This window comes from Macrotis lagotis, chromosome 2, assembly GCF_037893015.1.
Source record: "Macrotis lagotis isolate mMagLag1 chromosome 2, bilby.v1.9.chrom.fasta, whole genome shotgun sequence".
NCBI lineage: Eukaryota > Metazoa > Chordata > Mammalia > Peramelemorphia > Peramelidae > Macrotis > Macrotis lagotis.
Genome location: NC_133659.1, coordinates 234,465,341 through 234,487,309, shown reverse-complemented (window position 1 = coordinate 234,487,309; position 21,969 = coordinate 234,465,341). Strand labels below are relative to the sequence as shown.

General features: G+C 37.3%; 1 protein-coding gene across 1 annotated transcript in view; it reads left to right on the top strand.

Moving 5' to 3' along the window:
• Positions 1 to 20,494, top strand: part of LOC141512108 (uncharacterized) — a 31,399-nt gene extending 10,905 nt beyond the window's left edge. The window contains 7 exon segments of the mRNA XM_074220980.1: positions 6,597 to 7,041; positions 12,459 to 12,759; positions 12,929 to 13,125; positions 16,253 to 16,670; positions 18,230 to 18,377; positions 19,575 to 20,092; positions 20,094 to 20,494. Coding sequence (XP_074077081.1) covers positions 6,597 to 7,041; positions 12,459 to 12,759; positions 12,929 to 13,125; positions 16,253 to 16,670; positions 18,230 to 18,377; positions 19,575 to 20,092; positions 20,094 to 20,168 — 2,102 coding nt within the window. The 3' untranslated portion in view covers positions 20,169 to 20,494.
• The last annotated feature ends 1,475 nt before the right edge of the window (positions 20,495 to 21,969 follow it).

The window sequence follows — 21,969 nt, the reverse complement described above, 5'->3', positions numbered from 1 at the left end:
CCCTTTTCATATCCTAAATGAAATTAGACTTTTTTAAATTGGCATCAACTATACCAGTCATTTCTTCTATTATAATTCTTCATTGGCCATTCTCATATTGCTGTTAAAATTATTTTCCTCATTCATCTCCTTGATTTCATTTCTGTCCTTCTTTTCCTACCTTGATTTCCATTAACTTTTACATCCTTCTGCTTTTTTTCCTCACTGCTAGACATATTGCTTCTGACCACCTTACTACCCTTTGTAAGTCTGTTCCCCTTCTATATGCCTGCCTTTCACAGCTTCCATTTTCTCTGCTTAAAAAACCAAAAACTCAACTATCCTAGAAGGTATCTATAGTTATTTCTAACTTTGCCCCCTTCCGTGTTTTTCTCCTGTATGAAATATCTGTTGTCAAGGCTTTTTCCAGGGTCCTAATTAAGGTCACCATTGCATCTCATCTCTGAATGAGATGTTTCATCCTGTTTACTTTGAATGAATTGTGGAAAATTTCCTTTCCCTCATTTCAAAAAGCTACTGGAGCTTCTCAAGAAGGGAAGTGAAGTCACTGTGCTTTAAAAGTATTAATTTAGCATCTGTATGTAAAATGGTTGGAGGAGGGATATAATGGAAATTGGGAGAACAATGAGGAATTGAGATTAACAGTCCAGTCAAGAAGTGATGAGAACTGAATCAAAGTTATGACTTCATGAGTGGGGAGAATGGGTCCAAGAGATGCTGTGGAAATAAAATTGCTAAGGCTTGGTAACTAATTGAATATGGTAGTAGAGAGAAGATTTAAGGGTAGACTTTAGTGTTTAAAAGCTAGGAAACTGGAAATTTTGAATAGGGAAAGCTTAGAATAAAGATGAGTTTTCCTTTGGACTTTAGCATGTTGAATTTGAGAAGGAGAATTCTGAAGAAGGTAAGGGGGCAGGGCAGGGCAAGGCAGGGCAGGGATTCTTTTTCAGTTTGATTTTTGTATCCCCATTCCCCAGCACAGTTCTTTGTACATAGCAGGCTCTTATTAAATGTTTGTTTGTTGAATTGGACTGAATTGGATGGTATGTCCCAGTGGAGATGTCTAGCAAGCAATTGGTGATGGAGCACTGAAGTAAAGAAAGGTTTGTTTGGAGTTTTTAAAAAAGAACTTTAAGTAACTAAGAGAAAGACCAAGAAATGTAGAAACAAATTTACAGACTACAATTTCTTATCCTAATTTAACTAATGACTAGACTCAGATATGTTTGGTATATACAATTCCAATTCTTTTATTTCACCCTATTTTATGTGAACTAAAGAAAAGAATTTTTTTCTGTATTTCTGTGAGACTTAAGGGGTTTGATCTACTATTGGGGACAGTGGGAATTGTCTTGTTTCTTAGGACTTGGGAAAGACCCAGAGAATCCAGGGCTAATAGGAAATAGCTGTGAATATTGATCCCTTTCATCCTGCAGTTTTCTTTTATAAGGGGCTTCTTTCACTTTTATAGGAATAGGATTTTCTTGCTATGATCTATAAATAAGTATGATTTTAATGCAGAAAATTTGAATGGAATGTTCATGACTGTTGTTACAGTAAATTATTTTTCATATCTGCTTAAAATTGAGATTCTCAACACTAGAAGACTTGTAAAGCATAAATGTAAAAAAAAACCCACATTCCGTGATTTCAAGATTTCATTTAGAAAGGTCATTTAGTCTAATCCTACCTAAATTATGAATCTTTTCTAGAACATCCCCCATGAATGAGGATTTGATTTCTCCTTGAAGATTCCAGTTCTCCTGAAGTAAATGTTTGAATTTTGGTACACTTCTGCTTGTTGGGAAATTTTTTCTTATGTTGGGTCAAAAATCTACATTTTTATCTTTGTATTTCATATGATTCTCTTTTTGACCTCTAAGGACCAAGCAGAACAAATGTAACTTCTTAACTAGATGACTACTTTTCATATATTGGAAAATAGCAATTATTGTCTGGCCTATGTCATCACTTCACTAGTTCATCTTTTTCAGTTGCATCACCATACTTTCTTTTGACAAGTCTTGGTTGATATCCTTTCTAAAATATCCTTTCTAAAATCTAAAATAACTGGACTAGAGAAATTTTTTAAGCAAACCATAACACCTTGAGTCAGCAAGTATTTTTTAAGAGTCTGCTATGTGTCCAACACTCTGCTAAATGCAGGCAATACAAATAAAGGAAAAACAGTCCTTGCTCTCAATGAGCTCATTTTCTAGTTTAGGGAGACAACATGCAAAAAACTTTATAATGAACATAACACGATGTCAATTGGAGATCATCTCAGTAGGAATACACTAGTATATAGGGAAAATGGGGCAAAGTTTCTTTCAGAATGTGGAATTTTTTTCTTCTTTTTTTTTTTGCAAGGCAATGGGGTTAGTGATTTGCCCAAGGTCACATAGCTAGGTAATTATTAAGTGTCTGATTCCAGATTTGAACTCAGGTCCCCCTGGCTCCAGGGTTGGTGCTCTGTCCACTGTGCCACCTAGCAGCCCCATGAATACAGAATTTTTATCTGAGACTTGAAGGAAGTCAAGAGGTTAATATGGAGACAGAATATACAGTGTTGTGTGTAAGAAAAGAAAAGGAGAGTAGTATCTCTGGATTGTAGAACTTCTGGAGGGGAATAAAATTTAGAAGACTGGAAAGGAAAAGGCACTTTTATATTTGATGCTAGAGATAATAAGCCATTGGAATTTATTGGGTAAGAGAAGACACAATTAGAACTGTGCTTTAGGAAAATCACTTTGATAATTGAATGGAAAAATGAACTGGGGGGGATGAATCTTTGAGGCAAGGAGACCACCTGGAGGATTATTAGTAGTGCCTGCATGAGGTGATGAAAGCCTGTGAGAAGGTAGTGACTGTTCAGAGAGAAGAGGGTATATATAAGAGATGTTACAAGAGTAAAATTGTCAGAACTTGTCAACATACTTGATAGGTGATGAGGGGAGTGGGAAAGAGAGTGAGGAATAGAGGACGACTCCTAAGTTGTGAGCCCAGTTGACTGGGATGATGATGGCACCATTAATAGTAATAGGGAAATTAAAGAAAAGATTTGGAAGGAAAAGTAAATAAATGAGTTCTGGTTTAAACATGTTGACCTATAGTTGTCTACCAGACATCCAGTTTAAGATGACCAATAGGCAGTTGGAGATATGAGTCTTGAGGTGAGTAGAGAGGTTGGAACTGGATAAATAGTATGCTTCTACCTATATTTAGTGTTCTATCAATTCATTCTTTGGAGATGAACATTTTTCAACATAAGGATCATTGTATTGCTGAGAGTATCGATATCATTCATAGCTGATCATCATATGATATTGTTATTACTGTGTACAATGTTTTCCTACTTCTGCTCACTTTACTTTGTATCAAATCAAATAAGCTTTTCCATTTTTCTGAAATCATCCTGCTGTCATTTCTTATAGTACAGTAATATTCTATCAAAATCATACACTAAAACTTGTTCAACCATTCCCCAGTTGATGGGCATCCCTTCAATTTCCAATTTTTTTGCTACCACAAAAAGGGCTATTATAAATATTTTTGTGTATATAGGTCTTTCTTCCTTTTTTTTTTATCTCTTTTGTATACAGACCAAGTAGTGATATTACTGAGTCAAAGGGTATGATGTATGGTTTTATATATAACCCTTTGAGGATAGCTCCAAATTGCTCTCCAGAATGGTTAGATCAGTTCACAACTAAACAATGTATTAGTGTTTCAATTTTCCCTCATTGCTACCAACATTTACTATTTTTCTTTTTTGTCATATTGACCAATCTGATTGTTGTGGAGTAGTTTCTCAAGGTTGTTTTAATTTGCTTTTTTCTCATCAGTACTGATTTAGAGCATTTTTTCATATGACTAAATAGCTTTTAAAAGCTGCCTGTTCATTTCCTTTGACTTTTTATCAATTTTGAATGACTTGTATTCTTATAAATTTGACCTAGTTCCCTATATATTTGAGAAATAAGACCTTTATGCAAGAAATTTGCTTTAAATATTTACCCCAATTTTTTTTTGCTTTCCTTCTAATTTTGGCTGTATTGGTTTTGTTTGTGCAAAAACTTTAATTTTATATAATAAAAAATTATACATTTCAATTGCCTATAATACTATTGCTTGGTCATAAATTCTTTATGCATAGATTTTACAGGTAACATTTTCCATGCTTCCCTAAGTTATGTGCCCATTTAATCTTGGTATACAGTGTGAGATGTTGGTCTATAACTAGTTTCTGCCAAACTACTTTACAATTTTACCAGAAATTTTTGATAGGTAGTGAGTTCTTTTCCCAGAAGTTGGAGTATTTTTGTTTAGCAAACACTAGATTACTTATTGTCATATTCTTTAGTGTACCTAATCTATTTCACTAGTTCACCACTCTTATTTCTTAGCCAGTACCACTCTAATGACTAAACTTTGAAATACAATTAGAAATTTGGTACTTCTAGACCACCTTCTTTCACCTTTTTTTTATTATTTCCCTTGATGTTTTTGGCCTTTTGTTCTTCCAGATGAATTTTGTTATTAATTTGTTGGTAGTTTGGTATGGCACAGAGTAAGTGGGCAGAATTGCCCACTTTTTATTATATTGGCTCAGCCATTGGCCCCATTTTTATTATATCGACTCAGCCTACCCATTAGCAATTGATATTTTTCCCCTTGTTTAGATCTGACTTTATTTGTATTTATATGATTGCTGGATTTGTCTTGATGGGTAGACCCCCATGTATTTTAAATTTTCTATAACTATTTTAAATGGAATTTCTCTCCCTCTTACTGTTGAACTGATGATTTATGTGGATTTATTTTATATCCTGCAACTTTGCTGAAGTTATTATTTCAATTAGTTTTTTAGTCGACTCTTTAAGCATATCATCATATCATTTGCAAAGAGTTATAATTTCCTTCTCCATTGCCTATTCTAATTCCTTAATTTTTTTTTCTTCTTTTGCTGCTATAGCTAGTTTCTCAAGTACAGTATTGAATAATAGTGATGATGATAATAGACATCCTTGTTTCATCCCCTGATCTTGTTGGGAAGACTTCTAGTCTATCTCATTATTGAAATGATGCTTGGGGGCGGCTAGGTGGCGTAGTGGATAAAGCACTGGCCTTGGAGTCAGTAGTACCTGGGTTCAAGTCTGGACTCAGACACTTAATAATTACCTAGCTGTGTGGCCTTGGGCAAGCCACTTAACCCCATTTGCCTTGCAAAAAAAAGCCCTAAAAAAGAAATGATGCTTGCTGGTGGTCTTAGATAAATGATACTAATCATTTTAAGGAAAGCTCCTTTTATTTCTGTGTTCTCTAGTGTTTTTAATAGGAATGGGTATCATATTCTGTCAAAAGATTTCTTTGCATTTATCAAGACAGTCATATCATTTCTGTTAGTATTGTTATTGATAAAGTCCATTTTGCTGATAGTTTTCCTAATTTTGAACCAGCCCGACATTCCAACATTCCTAATATAACTCTTACCTGGTTATACATATGTGATATATTTGTGTAATCTTTGTGATATGCTGCTGTACTCTCCTTGCTACTATTTTATTTAAAGTTTTGCATCAATATCATTAGGAAAATTGATCTGTAGTTTTCTTTTTTGTTTTAACTCTTCCTGGTTTAGGTATCGGCACCAAATTTATGTCATAAAATAATCTGGAAGGGTTTCTTCTTTACCTGTTTTTCCAAATAGTCTATATAAAATTGGAATTAATTATTCTTTAAATGTTTAGTAAAATTCATTTGTAAATCCATCTAGACCTGGAGATTTTTTCATAGATGACTCATTTGTGACTTGTTCAATTTCTTTTTCTAATATAACATTATTTAAATATTCCATTTCATCTTCTGTGAATCTGGGCTAAATTTTGGTATTTATCCATTTCACTTAGATTGTTAGATTTATTGGCAATAGCTGGGCAAAATTGCCCCCAATAATTGCTTTAATTTTGTCTTCATTGGTGGTGAAGTCACCCTTTTCATTTTTGATACTGGTAATTTGGTTTACTTTTTTTTAAATCACCTTAACCAATTTATTTTATTTTATTTTTTCAAAAAAAAATCCAGTTTATTTAGATGGTTCAGTAGTTTTTATTTTTTTCACCTTTTTATGTTATTTTTCAGTCATATTTGATATTATTTGGGTTTTTTTTGGCAAAGATACTAGAGTGGTTTGCCATTTTCTTCTTTAGCTCATTTTATAGCTAAGGAAACTGATGCAAACAGGGTTAAGTGATTTGGCCAGGGTTTCATAACTGGTAAGTGTTTGAGGATAGATTTGAACACAGGAAGAGGAATCTTCATGACTCAGCCCCTTGCTATGCTTTTTACTCTCCACTTAGTACTCTACCTATTTGCATGTTCATTTTATTGTCTGGATCAGCTATTTCTGCAGTATGTTACCTTTCCCTTCCAGAAGTCCTCTGCCTTACTCTCCCCATGTCTCTCATACTATGGTGCTATTTTGTAGAAGCTTAAAAGCCATTAATTCCTAGAACATTTGTATTTCATTTAGCCTATCTTGTCCCTCTTGCAGCATAGAGAACAGATGATATTGCATTTTGTTTTTGTTGTTTCAGGTGATGACACCAGAGTGGAAAATGTAGAACTGGTTCCAAAGCAGATGTCTTCTGATATAGAATCACATGGTAGTATTCCTGGCACTCTCAATATGAACGTTCCCCAGGTTTTAAAATTTAGAGAAACCTGTGAAAGTGATGGCAGATTCAAAAGAAGGCAGGGAAATCCCGCTCGCAAAAAACAGTATAAATGTGATGAATGTGGTAAAAATTTCAGTCAAAGCTCAGCCCTTATTCTTCATCAGAGAATCCACAGTGGAGAGAAACCTTATGAATGTGATGAGTGTGCAAAAGCTTTCAGCAGAAGTTCAATTCTTATTCAGCATCGGAGAATTCACACTGGGGAGAAACCTTATATATGTCATGAATGTGGGAAAGCATTCAGTCAAAGTTCCAATCTTTTTAGACATAAGAGAAGGCACAATAAAGAAAAAATCCTAACAGTGTCATGAGTGTATGAAAGCAATTAATCTTTTCTTCAGAAGAGAAGACTCAATAGACAAAGATCCTTTTGATGAAATCAGTGTAGTTTTAGTGCGCATCAATTCCCTATGAAGATCAGAAAAGCCACTGTGGAGAATGTGAATCATTAATTACAATTTCTTCTATATATGATAGTACTGTACCACTCCTACCAGACATTTAAGAAACCTATCTTTTCTTCAAGAAATCACCCTTAAGTCCCACTTGTTGGGGATAATCTATTAATTTATTGTATTTCCATTGCCATATCAACTAGATGACTGTTTGCCTCCTACTCTAAAAATGTCCTCCTTAGATAATTTTCCCCTATTTAGAGTGAATGTAAGAGATCTGTAATGTAATTCATTGAAAAGATGGGCACTTTTTGTTTTTAAAAAAGCAACATAGGGATTCTAGCAACAAGTTTGAAGACATCTTTTTCAGCTCTTCTATTAGGTCTGTTGATTTCGATCTGGATCTGTGATTTTCCACTGTACAATTAGAATTCAAACTATGTATATATGAGAGATAGGACTTGAACTCAGATCTACTAGATTTCAAAGCTAGCACTCTTAACTACAATACCATGCAATCTTTCATTATCACATTTTAATATAAAGATTCAGGCTTAATGGGAAAGTAGCCAGAAAGGAATAGGCCCAAAAATAGATGGTCACCATTATCTAGGATGAGAGAAAATTGAGATCAAGAAATAGACATAACTCTCAGGTTAGAAAACCTATGTACTATGATTGAAGCTACTAAGAATGTAAATAGTTTAGTTCATTGACAAGAATAATATGCTTTTGTTAGAAGGGGAATCTAACTTTAAAAATGTGTGTATAAAATAAGCTGCTAAATCAGATTATCACAGAATTTGAAAGTATATTGTAACAAACTGATGTTATGCTAAGTGGCCATAGCATCATCATCATCAGTTAGGAAGTAGAAAGTTGTAGAGTAAGACTTTTTCAGTGTATCTGCAGCATTGATCCTCTTACTAGCTGACTCATTTAATTATATTGGCAAGCATATCTTTATAATGAAGGGTGTGATTGATTGGATTATTGCATCTTATTGTAAGAATCACTTAAAATTAAGGCAATGGAAACTTAAGATAATTTTGCTCTAGAATTTCAAAAGTCTCAGTATATGAGAGGCTACTTAGTCTAACCTCATAACTGAACAGGGAACCCATAACTTTCACAGTATTCACCAGATAAGCTCAATACCAGAAAAAGGTAACTAGCTAACATAATTATGTAATTGTGGTTAATAGAAATATATCAACCCAATATAAATTAAAAATCGGCTTTCTAATTCAAATAAATCTTGGGGTTTGGAATGTCATATATCAAACTTGAGTAAGTTTAACCACTGTTTCTAAACATAGGAGTTGAGATCTGAGTATGGATCCATGATGACACCACAAAAATGTAGTAAAATTGGTAAGAGCAGATTTGAAGAACCTGTCAAAATCTTTTGTGTACATTTTTTAAAAGTGAAGTTAAAAACATCTCCACAATAGCTTATAAGTTTTAAAGATTTTATATTTTGTAGCAGCTCATCAATATGTATTGGGCAAATATAATAGCACAGAAATTATACCTACATGTTGAATGGAAACAAGTGTTCTATTTGAAAATAACTGGTTTATTTATTTAAATGACTTTGACAAAAACTGATAAACTAATTTTCCCTTTTGGAGGGATTCATTATACGTATTATAATAATACACATTTTGTTAGTGATAATGCCTATGTAACATACTCCATTGACTGTATTCTCCTGTTATGCTTCAATTATGCCACTGGGTAGAAAAACATCAGATATAAAGATGAGACATGAGAAGGAAGAAGGAAAAGAAAGTACCTGTAATTGGCCCTTTGGCCTACCTTTAATTGTCACAAAGTTTAATTATTTCACACTTCTCCCAAGATTAAGTACTTTGAATGATTCCAAAAAGTTGGAATTAGTGTGGACCAGATAATATTACATGTGATAAATACAAAGCAACAAGTCATTGAAAAATCCAGTGGGAAGAAGTGGATGCAAAATGGAGCTTGTTTATATATATATGCTGATAGTGATTATGTCATGTGGACTATAGAGTTAAGTATGTATGTATGACTATGTATTGATATATAATGTATTATTTTATGTTATAGAAAATGTAAGGGTCTTTTGTTTGGGACTCATTCTCCTTGTGGCTGAAGGGAACAAACCGATGACCAATAAAGCAGTCAACTCCCCATAGATAATCATTGTTGTGTTTCACTCCTCTAATAAGAGAATGATAGTCAGTGCATTTGTTCTTAGTGCATTTTGTTTTTAGGTGAGAGTGGACAGTCTAAATCTGGCCATTTGGTTGAGTGTGATAGATTTTTAAGAAATTCATTTAAGGGGGCGGCTAGGTGGCACAGTGGATAGAGCACTGGCCCTGGAGTCAGGAGTACCTGAGTTCAAATCCAACCTCAGACACTTAATAATTACCTAGCCGTGTGGCCTTGGGCAAGCCACTTAACCCCACTGCCTTGAAAAATCTAAAAAAAAAAAATTCATTTAAGAGATTCATTCAGCAAGCTTAAAGCATATCAGGCTCTGGGGATAAAAAACAAAAATGTCCTCTAACCTTATGTTCTACTAGGGGAAACAATGATTACACGGATAAGTACATACAAAAATATTCAAAGTGATATGAGGTAGGGGAGAGGTTTTGAAAAATTAATTGGAAGAATCTTCTAAAAAGTCTTTGTAGAAGATGAAACTTGTATGAAGCCTGGTTGGAAAATAAGAATTATAAAAAGAAAACTGGTGAGGAGAGAATAAAACATTCCAGGTATGGGGAAATGACCTACAAAAAAGGCTCAAAGATGAGAAATGTCATGTACAAGTTAGGCCAGTTTGACTAAAGTGTGTAAAGGGGGCAATTACAAACATCAAGCAACAAAAAGTTTATATTTTATTCTAGCAATTCAGTATTTTGTAGTCAAAACTTGCCCTGAGAACCATAGATAGAAATCTGATCATAGTATTCTTTCCTAACAGTTGAATAGGCCTTTTAAAGTTGCAAAAAACACAGAGGTCTACAAAAGTAGACAATTTCTAGGCATAAATATATATGCCTACTATTAGGAAAATGAAATAACCTCCAAATACAGAGAGGATATGATATTTGTCTTCAAATATTCTAAATGTCATTATGGAGGAGAATTGAACTTGTTCTGCTTAGACCCAGAAGGTAGACCTAGGAACAATGAATATATTTTGCAGAGAAACAAATTATGGCTTCAGATAAGGAAAAGAAATTCCTAACAACTGTCTAAAAAATAAGATGGGTTGTTTGAATTTAATAAACAGTAAATGACTACTCTGTGAAAGGAACTGTCTTGAAAGCTAAGGGTACAAAAACAAAAAAAGTTTCTGTCTTCAAAGAACATTCTTCTGTGGAGGGGTAGTGGGGTTCCCCCTAACTGGAAGTCTTCCAGCATAAGCTAGAATCACAGAGTGAACGCCTCTTCAGGTAGGAATTGAACTAAAATGACCCCTGAGGTCCAAATCCAGATTCTGAAATTTTTTGATTTTACAGATTTTTCCTTTTTTTTTGCAAGGCAATGGGGCTTGCCCAAGGCCACACAACTAGGTAATTATTAAGTGTTTGAGGCAGGATTTGAACTCATGTATTCCTGAGTCCAGGACTGGTGCTCTATCCACTGCACCACCTAGCCACCCCAATTTTACAGATTTTTAATAGCAAGTTAACTAAAAAATCAAATTAGTTGTAGAAAAATTTCTGCCACCCTACCTTACTGACTTTTGAAAAGTTTGCCCAATGAGTTGTCTTTTCTGACTTGATTCAAGCTTTTTGTTAGAAAGCAGAGTTCAAAATTTTAGAACATTCAGAATAAAGACCTAATTCTCAACTTTGGACATTTAACCAAAAGAAATTTAGTGCTTTTATTTTCAAGCATCTCTGAAATTCTACCTCATCTGACCCAGTTTTCCATCCTTTAAAAAAGAAAAAAAAATCTTGTAATCAGTGTATCTACTGATTTTTCTGATTTCCTCTGGTATATTCCATATTTTATAATTTTTATGGCATAATATTCCATTACATTGATATAACAATATATGCATTCTCCAATTAACCATTTATTAAGTGCTTACTATGTCAAGCATTGTGGCAGGTGATGAACTCCAAAGATAAAGTCCTTTTTTATTTTTTTTAAATTTTTTTTAAAGTCCTTTTTTCTTAAAGAGCTTACCTTTTGAAAGGGAGTTTGGAGTGATGGGGAATGTGGAGGGTGGTGCCCGGGAAGGTGCAGAAAGACCTTAGGAGAGTGATTCCTGCTCCAAGTCTTCTATTATTTGAGGAAGCAGATTTCAACTTTTGTCTTTTCCAAATCTACATCCTTTCCCCCACCGTGTGTGCACTTGCATTAGTCTGACATTTTACACTAACAATTTTTTTTTGTTTGGTTTGGTTTTTTCCCCCAAGGCCAAATAGCTAGGCAATTATTAAGTGTCTGAGGCTGGATTTGAGCTCAGGTCCTCCTGACTGCAGGGCCAGTGCTCTATCCACTGTGCCACCTAGCCACCCCTAGACTATCAATTTTGCCATTCTTTCGTGTACAAGATGATATCCTGATATTATGTATCATTCTAATGAATAGAGTACTGAAAAGTTGTTAGATAAATGATTTCAAGCACATAGTTTTGCAATTGTTATCTGTAGAAAGATAGGTTATTATTTTTGTTGTTTTTTAGAAGGCAGTGGGGTTGACTTGCCCAAGGTCACACAGTCAGGAACTCGGGTCCTCCTGCCTCCAGGGCGGTGCTCTATCCACTGTGCCACCTAGCTGTCCCAAGATAGGATATTGTAAAGAGTAAATGGTTTATACATTCCAAGTCTTAGAGTTAAGGATGAAGCTTATTTACCAAACGGCACTAACATTTTTGCAGTGCCTTCTGTTCTATCATGGAGTCATTAGGGAGGCAGTGGAATTTATTGGACAGGGGAATGGCATTAGGAATACCACTGTCTCAGCTGTGTGAGGGGGTGGATTGGAGAAGGCATAGAGTTAAGACCGGGAGATTATCGGAAAAGTGCCAGCGAAAGATGAGGGGGTAGCTAGGTGGAGCAGGTGGGCCTGAGTTCAAATCCGACCTCAGACGCTTAATAATTACCTAGCTGTGTGACCTTGGGCAGGTCACTTCACCCCATTGCCTTGCAAAAACCTAAATAAATAAAGAGAACCTGGACTAGGGTAGTGACTAGCGACTTGTGCATGGTGAGAAGAGGGTGGATTGGCAGGACCGGCCACTGACTGCGAGTGTGAAGGATGGTTGCCAAGGCTAGGAGCCCGGATCATCGCCAAGCCTGCGGTCACGTGCTTCTAGGACTCCCCACTCGTTTCCATGGCAACCGCTCGAATCCTTCCCCCCACCCCCGGCCGGGCGCAGGATGCCGGAACCGGAAGCAGCCCCGCCCGGAGGCTTCTGGGAGAATGCTGTTCTAATCCTTTTACGACAGCCCCGAGCAGGCGAGCCGCCTCCTTCCTCCGCTGCAGGTGAGAGCGAGGAGCCTCGGGGGAGGCCGGAGCCGGGCGGCCGGAAGCGGGCGCGGAGAGACCGCACCTGCCGCCGGGGTGGCGAGGAGGGGAGGGAGCCCGAGCCCGCGGCTCTCCATGGCAACCCCGCTGTGACGCGCCCTGCGCCGCCCTCCGTTCCCGGCCGCGCGGCCTTCCACAGGGGCAGTCTTCCGCGGGCGGCCGCTGGGGGCGGGCGGCCGGGGCCGTGCGGGGGCTTCTGGGAAGAGTAGTCCGGCCTGGGCGTGTGCGGAAGTGTGCCAAGGGGCGTCCTGGAGGCAGGTGAGTGCGGGCCGAGGGGGCGGAGAAGCCGGGCTCGGGCTCCGGGCCTCTGCGGCGCCTGCGGGACGTGCGGGCGGGGGGCGCCGAGGGGCCGGAGGCGGGGGATGGGCGCGGGAGGGGCCGGGGCCGGGCCGGGGCGAGGCGCGGGGCCCCGCACCCGAAGCCGCAGGGGTGTCTTCAGAGCCTGGGCCTGCGCAGTCCGTATCCGAGAACCCTCGACGGCCCTTTCCGGACGCACTCCCTCCTTTCTAAGCCGAAGGGGAAATGCTTCGCAGAAAAGAGCCAAAAAAGAAAATTCTTAAGTAGCTTTCTATTAAGGGTTTATTTTCCGGCCTATAAACGAACAGTTTAAATACAAGCAAAATACAAAGCACTGGGGCCAAGCCCTGGAGCATAACTAATTAATGAGGGATTTACTCTTTCAAGTTTACTTGCTTTTGAGGAAAATAGAGAATTTTGGAGAGGACAGACAGTATTTCTTGAGTTTGTTTGGAAAGAAACAAGATTAAGAGACAGAGATGAAGAGGGGCGCATTCGAGGTATGGGATGCAAAGTCAAGATGGGGGAGATGGAGTGTTCTGTGTGAAGGCCGGACTGCAAGAGTGTGGGGGGAAATGAATGGATATATAAAGGGATTTGGAAAGGTTGGTTGAGAAAAGGTTGTGAAAGGTTTAAAATGTCAAAACCCTTTTGTCTGTGGTATTTGTTTGAATTTAATCCCAAAGTTTAAGGAACCACTGAAGTCATTGAGTAAGAGACTTGCATATGCTTTAGGAAAATCGTTCTAACAGCTTGGTGGTGAATGGATTGCTATAAGGAGAAATAAGCCAAAAAAGAGGAAATGGCAGGAGTCTCTGATGTGAGACGGAACCATAATGGTAGGTATGAGAGTAGATGGGTGACAGATTTGAGGTAGAAAGATAAATATTTGGCAACTGAATAAATACCTTGAGTAAGGAAGGGAGGTTTCCAAAAACAAACAAAAACCTTGGGTCATGTCCAGATTAGCAGTGAAAAAAAAACTGACTCCTAGACTCTTGCTGATAAAGGTTTATCTCTGATAAGCCTTATTTTCTCTGGTTGGTTGGAGTCCTTTTCTCTTGTTTAGTGCATCATGAGCTTTTACAAGAGGAATAATGGATCCTTGGTCATGGCTATTGAGTAGACTTGACTCTTGGTCAGTTTATTTAAATAAATATTGAAAGAATTACACAGAAGGCAATTTACAGATGAGGAAATCAAAGCAATCCATCGTCATATGAAAAATTGCTCTAAATCACTACTTACTAGAGAAATGCAAATTAAAGCATCTCTCAGGTACCACCTCCACCTCTCAGACTGGCCAATATGACCAGAAAGGACAAGGACCAATGTTGGAAGGGATGTGGGAAATCTGGGACACTAATACATTGTTGGTGGAGCTGTGAATTTACCCAACCTTTCTGGAGAGAAATTTGGAATTATGTCCTAAGGGCAACAAAAATGTGCATCCCCTTTGATCCAGCAAGACCACTACTGGGTCTGTACCCTGAAGAGATGATGAAAAGGGGTAAAAACATCACTTGTACAAAAATATTCATAGCCCTGTTTGTGGTGGCAAAAAATTGGAAATCAAGTGAATGTCCTTCAATTGGGGAGTGGCTTAGCAAACCTGTGGTATATGTATGTCATGGAACACTGTTGTTCCATTAGAAACCAGGAGGGATGGGAATTCAGGGAAACTTGGAAGGATTTGCATGAACTGATGCTGAGTGAGATGAGCAGAACCAGAACATTGTATACCCTAACAGAAACATGGGAGTGTTGATCAACCTTAATGGACTTGTTCATTCCATCAATAAAACAATCAGGCATAATTTGGGGGTATCAGCGATGGAGAATACCATCTGTATCTAGAGAAAGAATTGTGGAGTTTGAATGAAGACCAAAGACTATTAACCTTAAAAAAAATTATCTTATTATATAATCTTGCTATTTTATTTTTTTTTTCTTAAGGATATGATTTCTCTCTTAACACATTCAATTTAGATCAATGTAAAGCATGGAAACAACAGACTGCCTTTTGTGGGGGGGGGCAAGATTAAGGGGAAAATTGTTAAATTCAAAATAAAATCTTTCACAAAGTTTAAAAAAAAAGAATTGCACTGGGCCTAAGATGAAGGTAGAAGTGGGAAAGTTTTTTCTGTCACTTATCTTTGATTCATTAGAGGGGGGAAAAACGTTTCCCTGCTACTTACAACCAAAAAAACAGTAAAGGCCCATATAAGATTTGAGCAGATGTTGCCTCAGCATTACAGATTTTATTTTACTACCCACTTCATCTTGCTTAATGGGATTATAGCCCATATATATATTTATAAGTTATTTAAGGACAAAATTAGGATAACTGCTTTAAATTTTTAAGAACTGTTTTCTGGGGATCAGTGTATTTATTATCCACTAGCTCTTGGGTAGCTGTTTCCCTAGAACTTGATTTTTATACTCAAGGTTTCTTGCAGATATTTTTTAGTTCATTCTTTGTCTTTTTAGCTAATCTTTTGCTATTTTCACATTCATCTCTGTGACTGTATGAATAATAATATTGGTGGAAGTTTCTCACATTGATTAAATTGTCTTTTACAATTTTAGAGACAGTTGATGACACAGTATATAGAGCACTGGGCCTGGAGTCAATCAGACCAGGGTTCAAATCCAGCCTCAGACATTTAGAAGCTTTGTTCTCTAAAATCTATCAGCCTTAGTTTCCTCAACTGTAAACTGAGGATCATAATAACACCTAGAGGATCAACTGAAATCGTAAGAAACTAGGTGACAGTGTTCAAGGTACATGATAGTTGTCGTATGAATTCTTATTCCTTCTCAATTTCTCATAACACACCTGTGAGAGAAGTGTGAGTTTCATTCTCCATTTACATAGGAAGAAAAGCTCAAGGAAATTTAATGGTTTAAAGTTACAGAACCAGTAAGTAGTAAAACAAAAGATTGTCATTTAACCAAAATATATTGAGTGTTTTGGTTCTTATGAGCAAATTTTCCTTTCCTTTTATAAAATTGTGGTTTATGGAAGGAAAAAATATCAACTTTTTTTGTTCAGTCTTATTTTCTGTTTCTTGAAAAGCAGATATCTTTACCAAATGACTATGTCCTGACTAGCCTTCTTTTTCATATATATGTCTAAGCTTTTATGATTAGTCATTTGTTACTTCTATTTTTTTTTTTTTTTTGGATTCAGTTACTCCAGTAGTGGCTTTGAAGAAGAGCTAAAGGTAACTGAGACTGGACCCCAACTGAAATAAGTTTTCTTCGGAGATATTCTTAATTCAGAATGTCTGCAGAATTGAATGAGGATTCAATATTGATGTCTCCCACTATAACTGAAAAAGAGAGTATTTTGAGAGTGAAGATAGAAGAGGACCGCACTTATGGACAAGGATCTAGTGTCCACTGGAACAGCTGCCATGGACCAGAGATCTTTCGCCAACAGTTCAGGCAGTTTGGATATCAGGATTCACCAGGACCCCGTGAAGCCTTGAGCCAACTCCGTCAGCTTTGCCGTCTCTGGCTTAGACCAGAAAGGCACACAAAGGAACAGATCCTAGAGCTACTGGTCCTGGAGCAGTTCTTGACCATCTTGCCCAAGGAACTCCAGACCTGGGTTCGAGAACATCATCCAGAAAATGGAGAAGAGGCAGTGACCATTCTGGAAGATTTAGAGAGAGAACTTGATGAACCAGTACATCAGGTAGGAAGAGGGAAAGTTTAGTTGTGGCAACTTCTTGATACTCCTTTCTTTCTAGGTTATTCAGGAGACCACTCTCTCCTAGTTTTCCTCCTATCTATTTGACTGCCCTTTCTCTTTATTGTTTGCTGCATCTTCCTCCAGATCATAGCCTCTTTACCAGGTTCTCAGGGTTCTATCCTTGACATTCTCTTCTATACTACTTCACTTGGTGATCTCATTAACTGCCATGGATTTAATTACCATCTCTATGCTGATGATTCTTAAATCTATCTATCCTGCCCCAATCTCTCTGCTTACTTCCCATTTTGCATCTCCAGTTGCCCTTCAGATATCTCTAATTGCATGTTCAGTAGAAATCTTAAACTCAATATATCCAAAATAGAACTCATCTTCCCCTCTAAACCCCCCCCCCCCCACTCCTACCTTCCCAATAACCGGAGAGGGCAACACCATCTTCTCATCCCTTGTGCTCACAGCCTTGGAATCCTGGATTCCTCACTATCTTCACCACCCCATGTCCAAATCTGTTACCTATTGATTTACTTTCACAGCATCTTCTCTGACACTGCAAGCTTTCATCATGCAGTAACCTGCCTTTGATATCTCCCCCATTCCAATCCATCCTCCATTAAGCCACTATAGGGATTTCCCTAAAGTTCAGGTCCTATCATGTCATACATACAAACATAACCCAGTAAACTCCAATGGCTTCCTGTCGTTGCCCCCAGAAAATAATACAAAAATGCTGTCTGGCATTCAAAGCCCTTCATAATCTAATCCCTCACCTTCCATTCTACTTTTTTTTTTTTTTTTGCAAAGCAATGGGGTTAAGTGATTTGCCCAAGGTCACACAGTTGAGTAATTATTAAGTGTCTGAGACTGGATTTGAACTCAGGTCCTCCTGACTCCAGGGCCGGTGCTCTATCCACTGTATCACTTAGCCACCCCCATTCCATTCTTCGTATATCTGACTCTCAGACAAGTGTCCTTCAGTCAGTAACACTGGTCTCTTGGCTGTTCCACTCCTAGGTCTGGGCATTTTCTCTGGTTTTCCCCCATGCCTGGAATGCTCTCCATTCTCCTTTATGATTACTGACCTCCCTGGATTCCTTTAAGTTCTACAATCTTCTGGTGCCTTTCTCTGTTAATTACTTCCTATTTATTTTGTATATAGATAGTTTGTATATAGTTGTTTGCATGCTGTCTTTCCCATTAGATTGTGCTCCTGGATGGTAGGGACTGTCATTTGCCTCTTTTAGTATCCCCAACATTTAGCAATAGGCCTGACATATAATTTTAGCTTAATAAATATTTTTTTATTGAGAGTGTGGGATACAAATTTTTGGACTTGTTTGGGACATTTTTGGAACAGTGAGAAGATAATTGAATTTCATTCTCCTCTTAACCAGTTTGGAATTAGAGGGCTGATCCAATTCTATGTGAGGCTATTTTTGCCCTCTTGATTTTTCCTGGAAAGTACTTTTCTCTGCTTTATTTCCAATTCCAGTTGTGATTCCCTTCCAGCTTCCTATCCTCCCTAATAACCTAACTGATTCCAGGTGTCATTCAGTGGTCGAGCACAAGACGATCTTATAGAGGAGACGGAACCTCAGGAACCAGTTGAGGAATCATCAAATATACAGCCCCTGGCCGTGGAGAATGACCTGAAGTGGGAAGCCTGGGAGTTCCACCCCCTAAGACACAATGGTAAGAAGTGGGCTTCTATCTGGCTTAGCCTATCTAGCACCAGATAATGGTATCCTGGAAAGCTTTTGTTTCTCATTTACCTGTCATTAGGAAACGTTCTTCTCCTGATACAATCTTTTGGTATAACTTCTTGTTATCAGTGTTATGAGACATATTCCCACATGTCTGATAACAACAGTTATTTCTCCTCACTGTAACCTCTTCCTTGATCATTCCTTTACTCCAAAAGAGTAGGTTTTCAAATGACCAAGATCTCTACTAAATACTAAAGAAATTAATTTGAATTATTTTTCTCATAAGATATCACAAGCTTATTTCTTTAGTTATTACCATGTTGTTATCCTGTGCCCTGCCCTTCACACAATATTAGATCACATTCTGTATTTTATTTTAAATCTTAATGATAGTTTTGTTTAACTGAGAATGCTGTGTCCCTTCTGTCTTTACCCTTACCTCTTTCCCTCCTGCCTTATAGCTCCTTAGCATTTACTTTACAGAAATATTCTGACTCATCACTATTTATCTGATAACTGAACTCTTACTCCCTTAAAATGAAGGAATATTAGAGCAGCTCAGAATCAACAAAGCTTATATTGGGAAAGGCTTCAGAATTCATATTTCATCCAAATACCTGAATTAATGATTTCATGTTTGAACACTGCAAATGACATTGAACTCTCACTGCATTTTTAGACTTTTCTTAAATGGGCTAGTTACATTTTTATTTTCCTCTCCAATGAAAAATTACAAATTCTATCAACTAGTATAGATCAGAATTCAAATAAAAATGCAAAATTTCATTATTCCTGTATGATTACTTCTCTATGTACCTTTATCCAAATTTCCCAAAGTCCTATGTTCTACTTGATCTTCTCAGCTTCCCTTTGCTGAATGTTTTTTCATAACTTGATTCCTTAGATCCTTGACTACTTTTCTAGTCCTTATTACAGACTTTTTTTATTTTGTTTCTTTCATTACCTCATTATTTTCATAATATATTCTCATTTCTGACTATTGGTAATTTTGTTTTACCTTTTCTTTCACACTCACCCATATTATTATAACATTTTACAGGAATATACAAGCTATTAACCTTAGCATGTTTATATTTTATTAGGATAATTACCCTTTTGTCTTCAGTAGATTACTTTCTCAAAACACAGAAATAAGTAACATTTGCATTTTGTGCTGTTTCAGATGGTGACACTCAGACTGAGAATGGGGAGTCCCTTCCAGATAAAGAGATTTCTTCAGGCATAGAACCACAGGATGATATTTCTGGGACCCTTAATATAGACGTGGCTCAGATTTTCAAATACGGAGAAATCTATCAGCGTGAGGGCAGATTTGAAAGAAAGCAGGGAAATCCCTCTCGTAAAAAACAGCATAAATGTGATGAATGTGGTAAACTCTTCAGCCAGAGCTCAGCTCTTATTCTGCACCAGAGAATCCACAGTGGGGAGAAACCCTATGAATGTGATGAGTGTGGGAAAGCCTTCAGCCGGAGTTCAATCCTTATTCAACATCAGAGAATTCACACTGGAGAAAAACCATATAAATGTCATGAATGTGGGAAAGCTTTCAGTCAGAATTCTGGGCTTATTAATCATCAGAGAATCCATACTGGGGAAAAACCCTATGAATGTAGTGAGTGTGGAAAAGCTTATAGTCAAAGCTCAAATCTTTTTAGGCATCAGCGAAGACACAGTGAAGAAAAAATCCTATCAATGTCATGAATGTGTAAAGATTTTCTTTGAGAGTTTGGGTCTTTTTTCACCAGAAAAGGCGTAATGGGGGGGGGGGGGTCAGTTTAGTTTTAGTGGACTAAATCCTCTTAACATCAGACAGTAGTCCTATGGAAAATGAGGGAAATGTTTAGTCACTATTTCTACTTTTATCTTTATGTTGTCGCACCTTTCTATAGACTTTGAGAATCTTAATCTTATTTTTGATATTTATTCCTCAATTTCCTGTTTGTAAACATGTCTCCTCTGCCTGCCCTATTTCAAAGCTTCCATGTTAGACAAGTAAATTGTTTCTGTATTGGGAATATGAGTCCCTTCAAAGACAGATTTTGAGTCCTATTAAAAAGTGCAACACCAAAACTATAAAAACTAGATTCCTGAAGCACCATTTCTGACTCTTAAATTAAGTCATCTTTTATCAAAATCTTGTTGCAAATCAGGCTCTAGAAATTTGATAGGTAGTACAAAAGAAAAAGACCTTAAAATCAAGAAGAAAATTAGTATGTATTTACTAAGAGTCTACTGGCTAAGCACTGGACATAGAAAAAAAGAGTCAGAAAACTATCTGTAGCCCTCAAGGAACTTACAGTTTAATGGGGGGAGACAAGCAAACAAAATGTTCAAGCAAGCTATATTCAGGATAAAAGAAATAATTAACAATTGGAAGGCACTGAGGTATTATTGATAAAGGTTGGATTTTTGTTGGGACTTGAAGGAGATAAGTAGGAAGAGATTAGAGGGAGAACATTCCAGGCAAGGGTGACAAGGCCAGTATCACAGGATGGAAGAGTATCCAACAGGGAGTAAGGTCTAAGAAGAATGGAAATAGGAGGGGAGCAAAGGTGTGCTGCCCCTTGAAGTGCCAAACCTCGGATTATGTATTTGATCCAGGAGGTAAGAGGGAACCCCTGGAATTTATTGAGTAGAGAGATGATATGGGTCAGAGTCACACTGAAAATCAGCAAACACAGCAAACATGGTACTTAAGTCAGGAAAGGGATAAACTCTTTTATTGATAGTAAATAAGACTTAATGTAACTTTTTGAAAAAATTTTGAAGTTCAATTTGTTGACAGTTTACTGATGAAATTACTGTACCACCATATAATCTCATCAGTAAATAGTTAAATATAGCTAGCTAGTATAAAATACAGCTATTAAGAGGGAAATTTTAGGATATTATGAGAATATGTTATAATGACATATGCAAACAGGATGACGGTATCCAGGTCACCTTGGAGTCTTAAAAAAGGAATAATTGGAGAATCAGACTTAACAGCTTGTCTCTCTAGCACTGTCTAGTTGATAATTAAGTACCTACTATGTGCCTAGCCCTGTGCTAATCACTGGGTATACAAGTAACTCATTTCTATTTTCAAGGAGCTTATATTCTAATGTAGAAGGTAAGAAGTTCCCTGAGCAGCGCTAGCTGCTGGCCTCAGTAACCAGTCAGCCCAACTGCACTGCCATGGATGAGAACCACTGAGATTAAAAAAGTAGTGAGCACTTACTGTGTTTGAAGCACTGTGCAAGCTCCTCAATGCTACCATAGCTTGGTACCTACCACTATGAATTATAAACTGGTGTTCTGCTATAAATTGTTGTCTTGAGAATGTAATGGAGTTGAGACTCTTTTTCTCCTCCCCAGGATCTAATTATTTCTGAGTTAAGCTGTCCCTTAGGCCTAATGGCTTAAAGAGCTTGCCAGCATCCCTTATTAGCACTCTTCATCTCCAAGTTGAAGGTGCCATCCATTGCAAGTTCTAAGGCTTTTCTAAAGATCTTGTCTTAATACATACTGCTCAGACACCAGGTACACTAAAGTTATACTTTTATGTTTAATTGATC